The following is a 13,688-nucleotide window of genomic DNA, read 5'->3' as shown; positions in this document are numbered from 1 at the left end:
CCAGTGAAGGGATATCCAGCACACCAATACCATGGGAAACACTCCACTATCCACCACAGAGGCAGAGAAAGACCTGGGAGTGTATGTTACCAGGCTACCAGTGAAGGGATATCCAGCACACCAATACCATATGGGAAAACACTCCACTATCCACCACAGAGGCAGAGAAAGACCTGGGAGTGTATGTTACCAGGCTACCAGTGAAGGGATATCCAGCACACCAATACCACATGGGAAACACTCCACTACCCACCACAGAGGCAAGAAAGACCTGGGAGTGTATGTTACCAGGCTACCAGTGAAGGGATACCCAGCACACCAATACCACATGGGAAACACCACTATCCACCACAGAGGCAGAGAAGGACCTGGGGTGTATGTTACCAGGCTACCAGGAAGGCCAAATCTGTGCCAATCAAGCGGAAGGTTAAACCGACACTGAGTCACAGGGCATAAAACTTACTCACCAATACCCTTATACTGGCTCACTATGTTACATAATAAGAACCACTACCAGGGCTGCACATATGAATCTTACCAGGGCACACACTAATAATTATTTGTCCTGGTATAGTGTGGCTAATTCTTCTGGCTCCGTGGTGTAGTGGTTAGCATGCCTACCTATGAATCTGCCGGCCAGGTTGGAATCCCCCTCCCTGGACAGTCATTTAATTGTAGCCCACTTATGAATTTTCCCCCAGAACATTTGAGTAAGAGTTAATTTTGTCATATGTAGGTGAGTAAGGTTATGTGATGTTCATCCTTCCTTTCTGGCGGGCTAGATGTACCAAGTGTTAGACCTTAATGTATAGCTATCTAGTTGTATCTCTCTCTCTCTCTCTCTCTCTCTCTCTCTCTCTCTCTCTCTCTCTCTCTCTCTCTCTCTCTCTCTCTCTCTCTCTCTCTCTCTCTCTCTCTCTCTCTCTCTCTCTCTCTCTCTCTCTCTCTCTCTCTCTCTCTCTCTCTCTCTCTCTCTCTCTCTCTCTCTCTCTCTCTCTCTCTCTCTCTCTCTCTCTCTCTCTCTCTCTCTCTCTCTCTCTCTCTCTCTCTCTCTCTCTCTCTCTCTCTCTCTCTCTCTCTCTCTCTCTCTCTCTCTCTCTCTCTCTCTCTCTCTCTCTCTCTCTCTCTCTCTCTCTCTCTCTCTCTCTCTCTCTCTCTCTCTCTCTCTCTCTCTCTCTCTCTCTCTCTCTCTCTCTCTCTCTCTCTCTCTCTCTCTCTCTCTCTCTCTCTCTCTCTCTCTCTCTCTCTCTCTCTCTCTCTCTCTCTCTCTCTCTCTCTCTCTCTCTCTCTCTACCTCCCTCCTCTTTCCTCCCCATCTCTCTCTCTCTCTCTCTGTCTCAATCTTTTTATTTCCTTCATCATTTCTCTCCCTTCCTTCCTTCCTTCCTTCCTTCCCAGTGTTCCTTCGTCCACCCTCATACCTTCCTTCCTTCCTTCCCAGTGTTCCTTCCTTTTCATTGTCATTCTCCCTTGTGATGTTTTCCTTTCCTTCCTCCAGTGCCTGAGGCTCCTGCCCCCTGCAGTCTCTTCTTGGACGGCTCAGAGCACAGAAGATGTAGCCAGACTTGCAGGCCAAACCAGGGTGAGTCCACACCCTGAGACACTTATGTTAGCCTGTCTGTCTGTCTGCCTCAACAACCCTCACCTCGTACAGGAAACTGTTAATTAAAAGATGAGACACTTTTTGTTAGTCTGTCTACTTAAAATTAATCTTGTCTTGGTCTGTTTACTTGGTCTAGACACAGAAAGTAATGACATCAAGATAATTATGGAACAACAATGAGAATAAGTCACACATCTGCCCAAAAAATACTCAGACTCGTGTGATATATATATATTATATATATATATATATATATATATATATATATATATATATATATATATATATATATATATATATATATATATATATATATATATATATATATATATATATATATATATACACATACATACATACAGCAGTGGGTCTCAGCAGGCCTGGCAGACCATGGTGTTGTGGAGTCACTCAGTACAAGTATATTACATTGTCAATATCTAGGTAGGCAGGGAAATTTAAGTCCCCTGTGTGTGTGTGTGTGTGTGTGTGTGTTTTCTATGTAATATTATACATTCTCTCTCTCTCTCCCCCTTCTACTTATAATTTCTTCTCCTTTTCCTCCACTTACCTTCTTCCTCTTCCTTACCTCCTTCCTTCCTTCCTCCTCCTTTCTTTCTCTTCCTCTGCTCATTACATTTTCTCTTCCTTCTTCCTCCCTCCATTTGGTTCTCTCCCTTTTTTCCTCCTCCTCTTCTTCCTCTTTTTCTCATATTTATCTTCTTCAGCAGTTTCTCCTCCTCCTGTTATTGAATCTACCACTTTTTCCTCATTTGGTCTCTCTCTTTCCTCTCCTTCTATTTCTAATTTCTTCTCCATTTTCCTTAACTTACCTTCTTCCTTTTAGTTATCTCTCTTTCTCTTCTTTCTCTTCCTTGGATCATCACATTTTCTCTTCCTTCTTCCTCTTCCTTGCCTCCTTCCTCCCTCCATTTGGTTATCTCCCTTCCTTCCTCCTCCTTTATTCTCTTTCTCTGATCATCACATTTTCTCTTCCTTTTTTTCCTCTCTCATATTTCTCTTTTTAGCATAGTTTCTCCTCCTCCTCCTCCTTCTGTTATTGCATCTTCTTCATTTGGTATAGCTCTCTCTCCAATCCATTAATACAGTTATTCTCCTCAGGTGTGTGTTGATGTTGGGACCAAGAAGAAGAAGAGGAGGAAAAGGAGGAAGATGATGATAAAGGCAACAGGAAGATCAGAAGAAGAGGAGGAAGAATGGAAGAAGAGAAGAGAACACACACACACACACACATATATATGACAAACACCTTTTTCTATATTTTTCATTTTTATTAGTCCATACAACATACATTAGCTATATACATATAATACAACATATGCATAACTATATACATTAGACCGTAGAGTGAGTGAGTGAGTGAGACTCGAGATAGAGGTGCTCTCTCTCTCTCTCTCTCTCTCTCTCTCTCTCTCTCTCTCTCTCTCTCTCTCTCTCTCTCTCTCTCTCACCTCACCACAGCTCACAGGACCCTACAGATGTACCTCCCACAGTATGTTGACAACTGCCCACAGACACATACCCCCCCAGCCTCATGAAGGACCCCCTTCTCCCTCCCTCCCCCCCTAGCCAACATAGCACCCACATAGCCTTATGAAAGTTACTATGTATATGTATGTATGTATGTGTGTTTTTCTATTAATGAAAAGTTAATATGTAATGTTTGTGTGTTCTATTCCTATGAGAGGAAGAGAGGAAAAGGTAAAGAAAGAGAGAGAGAGAGAGAGGAGGTAAGGGAAGGAGAGAGATGAGGAAAGGAAAAGAAATAATGTAAGAAAGAACAAAGAAATTTACTGATAAAAGAGAGAGAAAGGTATCAGAAGGGAGAGGGAGAGAGGCAAGGTAATAATATTGAATAGTAAGTGTCTCAACTAACCTACTAACTAACTATGGGATGACCAGAGAAAGAGAGAGAGGAGATATCAAGGCAAGGCAAGGTAAGGGCGTAGGGTATCGGAAAAGGCCCAAATTTTTCCACTTCGCCCAGGAATGGAACCAGTGCGAAATATAGAAACTGTAAGCAAGTTGAACATTTCTCTCTGCAAGTTATTTTAGTCAAGTTAAAAAGCCCACTACTGCTGCACTTGTAAAATTCTACCCATACCCGAATAATATGACCCCCACGCAAGACCCCACTCACAACCTAGCAACCTCAGTGCCTCGGAGTGCGTCGCCAAGTGCTGTGCGGCTATACAGACATCATGCACACAACATACATAAAAAAAATATATATATACCTACGTTTACTAGCTTCGTCGTTTTATTATTTTACGTTTTTTTAAAATTTTCGCTGCTTATAACGGACTTTCGGCCCTAACGGACTAAGTTCCCCCCAAACCGAGTGTGTATCAAGACACCTCTCCACCCGAAATTGACCTCTCTTTTGGCTACTCTTTACTTTTATCTTTTATAGGAGGGGCGAGTAGCGGGCTTTTTGGGGACTCTTTATTGCCCTTGAGATGTGTCCTCTGATGTGGAAAAAAAAATAAATAAATAAATAAATTAGTCCGTTATATCGAGGGTTTACTGTACTTGTGTTGAGAGCCTCCATAACACCGTGGGCCGGGCCAATCCGCTACCCACTGAGTCAACCGCCTTCGTCAAACGCACCATCAAAACTGTATGTAAATCTATGTGAGTGTAACTGTATGTATCTAACTGTATGTGACTTTAAGCTTAACTATATATACACTTCTCTGTTCCTTCCCTTCCCTTCCCTTTCCTATCCTTTCCTTTCATTTCCTTCCCTATCCTTTCCTTTCCCTTTTCTTCCTTTTCCAATAACTTTACAACGGACTGGACTGCTCCTTCGTACTGTGACCTCTTGTGACCTTTCCTTGGACTGGGGTGACTGGTTCTTGAGTCTTCCAAGATGGCCTTCCTTCCTTTCTTCTGTTCTCCCTTCGTTCTTCAGAGCTGTAGATAAAGACGGTTATTAGTATATTTTTTCATTATTATTATTTTTTATTCTTTCTTATTCTCTTTCATCCTCTCTCCTTATTCCTCTTTCCTCTTTCCTTCTCTCCTCTCCCTTCTTTTATCTCTCTCTCTCTCTTTGTCTTATCTCCTCTTTTCTTCATATCTTTAATTTTATCTGTTTCTCCCTTTATCGTCCTGTCTCTCTCTCTCTTCCTTTCCTTCCCTTCCCTATAATTTCCTCTCCTCTCCATTCCTTTCCCTTCCCTTCCTTTTCCTATCCTATCCTTTCCTTCCTTTCCTTTCCTTCCCATTCCTTTCCTTCCTTTCCTTTCCTTCCCTTTCAATTCCTTTCCTTCCCTTCCCTATCATTTCCTTTCCCTTCCCTTCCTTTTCCTATCTTATCCTTTCCTTCCTTTTCCTTTCATTCCCATTCCTTCCCTTCCTTTCCTTCCCTTCCTTCTCCTATCCTTTCCTCCACTCATGACAGTCTGCCCTGAGCTGCCCGTCCCAGCCCTTTGGTTAGCAGTTAGTCCAGCCCCTTTTGGCCAGTGGGGGAGGGCTTGGACCCCTCCCCCACAAAACCTATACCTGCCAAAAACAGAATATAAAGTGCAGGTCGCTAACTGTTGGAGGAACGTCTGGAGCCTTTTGGTTGATGATCGACTGCCCTACCAAGGCTTACCTAGTGAATGCTTACTTAGTTATCCCTGACCATACAAAATGAATTCCCAATGCACTTTCCAGCCTATGTCTTATTGGCAGGGCCGGATTTAGGTATCCTGGTGCCCTAAGCACACCCGGTAACATGGTGCCCCATACCACAAGGATAACACATATGTTTTATTACACATCAGAAATAAATAATAAATAAATAAATACCATTGGTGCATTGGAAAATGCTTTTATTGACACGAAATATAATAGTGGGCAGCAAGATCAACTAATGAAAATATAATTCATAAGAAACATTTGTGAAAACGTTACCAAGGTATAACATACATTGAACACCTACAATACTGTAATTTATCCGCTAATATATATTGTTGCAACACAACACATAATTACAAGATAGTGTCAGTGGTAACTACTTTACCATATGTTTCCATGTCTAATGAATGAAAATCTAAAATTCATCCACAACGTTAAGCCAAAATAATAACTTGAAGGTTTTCAAACAGTTCTCCTTCTAGACTTGTTGAATGCAAAACCTTTTATGATATCCTCAAAAGAAAGCTGTCTAACAAAATCAGTTCAATACTGAGTAATGCTAAAGAATCTAGTCTCTCCTGGGTCATGGTTGTTCGATAAGGGTTCTTGATCCTTTTGAGCAGTGAAAATGAACGTTCAGCAGAACAGTTAGTTACCATCATTGAGAGAAATATTCTTAGTGCTATGGCAGTGTTAGGAAATACAGCCTGAATTCCATCGTTTACTATTATTTCATACAACTGAGCATGGGTGTAGTCAGGTTTCTCACTTTTAGCACGGAGGTAAGTGTGAAACTGTTTTACTTCTGTTGTCATTGTTGGACATAGGTCTTCTGGATATGTTTCCGCCAACTTTTCTGAGCTTGTCTGGTATTGTGAATCTGATAAGTTCATGTCATTTAGAAAAGAAAATCGTTCTGCAACTTGTTTATAAACCATTCCCCTACTACTCATTTGCATCTCTAAAGCATCTATTATTACATTAAATGTGAAAATTTTAAATTTTTCTCTAGCATTTAGCTCTGCCTCTGGAGCATTTCCATCATTTTTCTGAATCTTTCTTTTTCTTTTGCGGGCACTTATATCTTTGTAATTGACTTCTGGAAGAAGTTTCTTAGCCATGGTTTCAAATTTGTCAAACTGATCCCTGATTTCACGCAGCTGACTAGATAATGTAGTGTAAAGATCTGCACATACATTCAAGTTTAGAGATGGGTTTTGTAGAGTTTTACTAACAGCATGAAAATGCCCTAAAATCTCATTCCATAACACTAACATCAATGTGAATTCAAGTTCTTGCATTTTGTCTGATATAGCTCCAGCATCTCGAATTGTCTCCCCCTTCTGAGAACTGTCATCCATGATGTTTTCCAAAGCCTCAAGAATGCAAGAATATGACTTTAAAATGGCACTGGTTGCAAAGTAATGGGCTTCCCAGCGAGTAGATGATAAAGATTTTGTCACCGTGTTGCCTTTTAAGTGAGATTTAAGGACTGACCATCGATGGGTAGAGCTAGAAAAGAAAGTATATACTAACTGAACAGTTGAGAAAAAGTTAACTGCATTCAAGCAGCTGTCGACAGCACTACGTCCAACCAAGTTGAGAGAATGAGCTGCACAAGGAATAAATGCAGCATATTTGTTTTCCTCAAGAATTTTTTGTTGCATACCTTTGTAGCGGCCCGTCATGTTAGCTGCATTGTCATATGATTGGCCTCTACACTTTGAAAAATCTATCTTGCAAACATTTTTTAAAAAATGCAAAACCTGGTTTGCCAACTGTTCGCCAGTGTGATTTTCTAACACAAGAAATGACAAAAATCTTTCAACTGGTTTTCCATCAAGCGGTGAGACATATCTCAGGATAATACTGAGTTGGTCAGTGTGTGATAGGTCTGGTGTGGAATCAACGGAGAGGCTAAAGTAACCTGCAGTGTTTGCTTCATTCACGATAGCTGAAAGAACTCTACTACTCATGAGGCTGATTATTTCATCACATGTAGTCTTAGACAAATATGACGTAATTCCACTTCCTGCATTCCCATATTTAGTAATATGACTTGCTAAAAATGGATCAAACTCTGCAATAAGTTCTAACAGCCCCATGTAGTTTCCATTATCAGGGGAGCCAAATTTTTCATTTTTTCCTCTGAAAGCAAGCCCACGTTCAGATAGTGTTCTTATGACTGCAATGGCACGCTGTAGAACATGATGCCAATAATCACGCTCCGTCTTTATTTGCTCTTCAAGCTTTTGTGTCAGACCACGCCCTTGTCTCCTGATTAAGTATTTGAGCATACAGTCCCTGTGGCCAGAGCTTTTTTCATGATGTTCAACCATAACAGGATTACGCCAGTCACTGAAACCTTGCTCAGCAAATACAGTTGAAGTACTTGAGCCGAACAACTTGCATACAAAGCAGAAGACAGAGCCTTTTGAGGGAGAATACAGCAACCACTCTCTTGAACTTACTTCACCATTTGGTATTTTTGTAGAAAATATTTTATTTGAGCAGTACCTTGTCTGTTTTTCATTATTGAAAGTCCGCCTAGATTTTTCGAATGACGAGTCATGGTGCTGACAGTCTACTGGTCCTTTTTCAATCCAGTAGCTTGTATCATCACTACTGAATTCTCCCCAACCTCCAGGATCTGGTTTTCTGTTATTATTCACAGCTTGGACACTTTCATCTGATTTGTCTCTAAACTTTACAGAAGCATTGTAATCATCAGTAAATGACTGGTCAGCTACAGTTGAATCAGTTTCTGAAATCTCTGAAGCCCCTTTCTCACTGTCAGTAGACATATGAACCGTCTCTTCTTTGGTCACATTTTGCGATTGACTGATATTTTCTTCATTAGGAACACTAGATGTACCCGGACTTGCTTTCATAAAACTGGTCAATTTTGGAAGTTTCTTGATCAGAGTATCAGTTTTCTGCTTATTTTCTTTTGTTAGCTTGCGTTTTTTAGCTCCACTGAGCTGATGGCGCTTCATGATTGGCTAGCCTGTTGAAAAAAAGATAAAAGCTATGGTATAGCAATGGCTACATTGAAATTTAGGTCAAACTATGGTTAACCCTAACCCAACCCTAAGCTAACCTAACCCTAAGCTAACCTAAGCCTAACCCAACCCTAAGCTAACCTAACCCTAAGCTAACCAAACGGAAAAGTTTGAATTCCTTCAGGGTGAAACTTTCTTGCCGTGGTGGAAGTTAGAGAGACCGTATCTAAGTAACCAAGGGTCCAAGGCCGACCCCCAAACAAAACCACCACGTATGAGCTGTGCATCATGCATGACACGCACTTTCTATGCATATGAAAATTATTCATTTTCGTGTGGAGGCGCTATTGTATAGTTTGACCGAAATTTACTTTAAATGTACAATAATTAATATAAAAAGACCATGAAAAATTAAGAAACAATATCTAGAAATAAAAATATATCCGCCAGCCATCTGCCCGCCATCGAGAAATAGTCACATAAACCTGTAATTTTCCCACTTGTATGACATTCTATGGGAGATGTAAAAGCACATTCAAATTTACAACTATTTTATGTCGGAGAAGACGTGCTAAAATTTACAATTAACCTCATAATAACTGGACACGAGGAATATATATACAACCGAACACGCATGTTTGACTGAGATTTCGCTTGAATAAACTATACTCTTACGGAAATATCTTCCTAATGCATCACTGTTGCACCATATTGATACACCCTACCGGTTCTTGACATATTAATAGAGTGACAGATTACGATAAACAATGGAAACAATACAAAGGAAGGTAAGAAAAACAATCTTTTACCTGCATCAAGAGCTTAGTGGTCACTGGGTGGGGGCTCTGCGTGGGTAAACAATCACCAAGGACAGTGTTGCCAAATCGTTTTGACGAAAATATGCTAGACTTGCTTCGAAATTATGCTAACATTACAAAAAATATGCTAAATGGAATATATAATTACGCTAAAATTATGCTAACTCACTTTTCGCTTACCATGATGACCGAGTGGTATAATGAAATGAAAGTGCACAATATTTTACATAATTTAATGAAAACTGAATTGATATGCAGCATTTGTAAAAAAAAGCATGCTAGATTGAGGGGTTTCTTTTGGGATCCCCCATGGTGTAGTGGGTAGCACGCTAGGCTCACAACCGAGAGGGCCCGGGTTCAATTACCGGGTGGGGTGGAAAAAACCTGGGCGATTTTTCCGTCGGGTCCCACCGTAAATGTATCACAAATGATCTCGTAAAACAAGCACAATGAAACGATCGAGTGTTGCAACCTGCTCTCTCTCTCTCTCTCTTTCTCCTGATGTAACTTACGTTCAAGTCAACGCTTGAGTTCATATACAAAATTCTCACTTATTTTGGTGCTTCTAAATTATGGAGGCCCCTAACTTGTGGAAGCTCCTGGGCAGGTACCCTCTGTCATTATCACCTTATTTTTAATCACTGTTATGTCTCACCACTTGATGCAAAAACCAGTTAAAACATGTTTATCATTTCTTGTGTTAGAGAATCACTCTGGCGAACAGTTGGCAAACCAGGTTTTACATTTTTTTAAATAATATTTTTAATCACCATTATTTTTTGCCCAGACAGCCTGGTGCCCCCAGAGCCTTGGTGCCCTAAGCAGGTGCTTAGTCTGCTTATACATAAATCCGGCATTGCTTATTGGATTATGTACTGTTGTTTTGATGAGCTTGGATAGGCTGGTGCATTGGTTGGTGAGACCTTTCGGTTCTTTGCCTGACGGTTCACTCCAGCATGGCTCATAGGGAAAGGTCATCCAGGTAAGAAATCCAGGTAAGAAGAGGATGCCAGAGCACTGCAGGAGGATCTCAACAAACTGTGATCAGCTTGGTCAGAGAAATGGCAGATGAATTTTAACATCACCAAGTGTAGCGTACTGAGTGTAGAAACATGCAACCCATTACACGGGTATATAGTTTAGGGCCATTCTTACAGTCGTTTCCGAATATTCAGAAGACGGTCCCTAACACGTTCGGGTGGCTTCTACAGTAGTAGTAGTAGTCGTAGTACTGCTACTACTACTACTACTACTACTACTACTATACTGCTACTACTGTAGAAGCCACCTGAATGTGTTAGGGACCGTCTTCCGAACATTCGGAAACGACTGTAAGAATGGCCCTAAGACTCCACACGATAGGTAGAGCAGAGTGTGAAAAGGATTTAGGAGTGTTAGTGAACTCTGACCTACAACTAAGGAAGCAATGTATTAGTGTGAGGAATAGGGCTAACAGGGTATTAGGCTTTATTATTAACAGGACGGTAACCAACAGGAGTGTGGAAGTCATCCTCAGACTCTATTTAGCGTTAGTTAGGCCACACTTAGATTATTATGCTGTCCAGTTTTGGTGCCCACACTACAGAATGGACATCAACTTGCTAGAATCAGTTCAGAGGAGGATGACCAAGATGATTCAGGGGCTGAGGAACCTCTCATATCAAAATAGGCTGAAACATCTAAACTTACATTCACTAGAAAGACGAAGAGTGCGGGGAGATCTGATAGAAGTATTCAAATGGGTCAAGGGTTACAACAAAGGCGATATAAGTAAAGTACTGAGAATTAGCCAGCAGCAGGATAGAACTCGCAGTAATGGATTTAAATTAGAAAAGTATAGATATGGGAGATATAGGCAAGCATTGGTTTAGTAATAGGATGGTGGGGAAATGGAATAGACTCAGCAATCACATAGTTAGTGCAGGGACGATAGCTTGTTTTAAGAGTAGACTGGATAGCTACATGGACGACAGGTGGCAGTGAGGAGACAGGGTACTGGAGTGTACGCCCGTACCGAAGGTAATCGAGGATCAAGCCTCTACCTGTAACCCCTGAAACTACACCTCACACATCGTGAGTAGTGGGGGGGATTCTGGAGCTGCCCTGTGTAGGCCACCCGGCCTCTTGCAGTTTTCCTATGTTCTTATGTCCCTCCCCAGTCAAAATACATCTTCCCTTCCTTCCTTCCCTTCCTTCCTTCCTCCTCCCCATTCTGTTCTTCCTTTCCTCCCCAGTCAAAATACATCTTCCCTTCCTCCCTTCCTTCCTTCCTCCTCCCCATTCTGTTCTTCCTTTCCTCCCCAGTCAAAATACATCTTCCCTTCCTTCCTTCCTCCTCCCCATTCTGTTCTTCCTTTCCTCCCCAGTCAAAATACATCTTCCCTTCCTTCCTTCCTCCTCTCCATTCTGTTCTTCCTTTCCTCCCCAGTCAAAATACATCTTCCCTTCCTCCCTTCCTTCCTTCCTCCTTCCCATTCTGTTCTTCCTTTCCTCCCCAGTCAAAATACATCTTCCCTTCCTCCCTTCCTTCCTTCCTCCTCTCCATTCTGTTCTTCCTTTCCTCCCCAGTCAAAATACATCTTCCCTTCCTCCCTTCCTTCCTTCCTCCTCTCCATTCTGTCCTTCCTTTCCTCCCCAGTCAAAATACATCTTCCCTTCCTTCCTTCCTTCCTTCCTCCTCTCCATTCTGTACTTCCTTTCCTCCCCAGTCAAAATACATCTTCCCTTCCTACCTTCCTTCCTTCCTCCTCTCCATTCTGTTCTTCCTTTCCTCCCCAGTCAAAATACATCTTCCCTTCCTCCCTTCCTTCCTTCCTCCTCTCCATTCTGTCCTTCCTTTCCTCCCCAGTCAAAATACATCTTCCCTTCCTTCCTCCTTCCCATTCTGTCCTCCCTGCCTTCCTTTCCTCCCCAGTCAAAAAACATCTTCCGTTCCTTCCTTCCTTCCTCCTTCCCATTCTGTCCTCCCTGCCTTCCTTTCCTCCCCAGTCAAAATACATCTTCCCTTCCTCCCTTCCTTCCTTCCTCCTTCCCATTCTGTCCTCCCTGCCTTCCTTTCCTCCCCAGTCAAAATACATCTTCCCTTCCTTCCTTCCTTCCTCCTCTCCATTCTGTCCTTCCTTTCCTCCCCAGTCAAAATACATCTTCCCTTCCTGCCTTCCTTCCTCCTTCCCATACTGTCATCCCAGCATTCCTTTCCTCCCCAGTCAAAATACATCTTCCCTTCCTACCTTCCTTCCTCCTTCCCATTCTGTCCTCCCTGCCTTCCTTTCCTCCCCAGTCAAAATACATCTTCCCTTCCTCCTCTCCATTCTGTCCTTCCTTTCCTCCCCAGTCAAAATACATCTTCCCTTCCTCCCTTCCTTCCTTCCTCCTTCCCATTCTGTCCTCCCTGCCTTCCTTTCCTCCCCAGTCAAAATACATCTTCCCTTCCTTCCTTCCTTCCTCCTTCCCATTCTGTCCTCCCTGCCTTCCTTTCCTCCCCAGTCAAAAAACATCTTCCTTCCCTCCCTTCCTTCCTCCTTCCCATTCTGTCCTCCCTGCCTTCCTTTCCTCCCCAGTCAAAATACATCTTCCCTTCCTTCCTTCCTCCTCTCCATTCTGTCCTTCCTTTCCTCCCCAGTCAAAATACATCTTCCCTTCCTCCCTTCCTTCCTTCCTCCTCTCCATTCTGTCCTTCCTTTCCTCCCCAGTCAAAATACATCTTCCCTTCCTCCCTTCCTTCCTTCCTCCTTCCCATTCTGTCCTCCCTGCCTTCCTTTCCTCCCCAGTCAAAATACATCTTCCCTTCCTCCCTTCCTTCCTTCCTCCTCTCCATTCTGTCCTTCCTTTCCTCCCCAGTCAAAATACATCTTCCCTTCCTTCCTTCCTTCCTCCTTCCCATTCTGTCCTCCCTGCCTTCCTTTCCTCCCCAGTCAAAATACATCTTCCCTTCCTCCCTTCCTTCCTTCCTCCTTCCCATTCTGTCCTCCCTGCCTTCCTTTCCTCCCCAGTCAAAATACATCTTCCCTTCCTCCTTCCCATTCTGTCCTCCCTGCCTTCCTTTCCTCCCCAGTCAAAATACATCTTCCCTTCCTCCCTTCCTTCCTTCCTCCTCTCCATTCTGTCCTTCCTTTCCTCCCCAGTCAAAATACATCTTCCCTTCCTTCCTTCCTTCCTTCCTCCTCTCCATTCTGTCCTTCCTTTCCTCCCCAGTCAAAATACATCTTCCTTCCCTCCCTTCCTCCTCTCCATTCTGTCCTTCCTTTCCTCCCCAGTCAAAATACATCTTCCCTTCCTTCCTTCCTTCCTCCTTCCCATTCTGTCCTCCCTGCCTTCCTTTCCTCCCCAGTCAAAAAACATCTTCCCTTCCTCCCTTCCTTCCTTCCTCCTCTCCATTCTGTTCTTCCTTTCCTCCCCAGTCAAAATACATCTTCCCTTCCTTCCTTCCTTCCTCCTTCCCATTCTGTCCTCCCTGCCTTCCTTTCCTCCCCAGTCAAAATACATCTTCCCTTCCTTCCTTCCTCCTTCCCATTCTGTCCTCCCTGCCTTCCTTTCCTCCCCAGTCAAAAAACATCTTCCCTTCCTTCCTTCCTCCTTCCCATTCTGTCCTCCCTGCCTTCCTTTCCTCCCCAGTCAAAA

General features: G+C 42.7%; 1 protein-coding gene across 1 annotated transcript; it reads right to left on the bottom strand.

Annotated features, from left to right (window-relative positions):
* Positions 1 to 5,751: 5,751 nt before the first annotated feature.
* LOC126990912 (zinc finger MYM-type protein 1-like) lies at positions 5,752 to 9,924 on the bottom strand. Its single transcript, XM_050849552.1, has 2 exons — positions 9,060 to 9,924; positions 5,752 to 8,255 (listed from the first exon to the last, which is right to left on the bottom strand). Exon 2 carries the CDS (start codon positions 8,242 to 8,244, stop codon positions 5,752 to 5,754), a length of 2,493 nt encoding a protein of 830 aa, XP_050705509.1. The 5' UTR covers positions 8,245 to 8,255; positions 9,060 to 9,924.
* Positions 9,925 to 13,688: the final 3,764 nt, after the last annotated feature.

Source organism: Eriocheir sinensis, unplaced genomic scaffold (assembly GCF_024679095.1).
Source record: "Eriocheir sinensis breed Jianghai 21 unplaced genomic scaffold, ASM2467909v1 Scaffold221, whole genome shotgun sequence".
NCBI classification, from domain to species: Eukaryota; Metazoa; Arthropoda; class Malacostraca; order Decapoda; family Varunidae; genus Eriocheir; species Eriocheir sinensis.
This window is presented reverse-complemented; position numbering and strand designations above follow the sequence as displayed.

What these genes read in the sequence shown, in the direction of transcription:
- LOC126990912 (XM_050849552.1), bottom strand. Translation starts at nt 8,244, where the DNA reads ATGAAGCGCCATCAGCTCAGTGGAGCTAAAAAACGCAAGCTAACAAAA.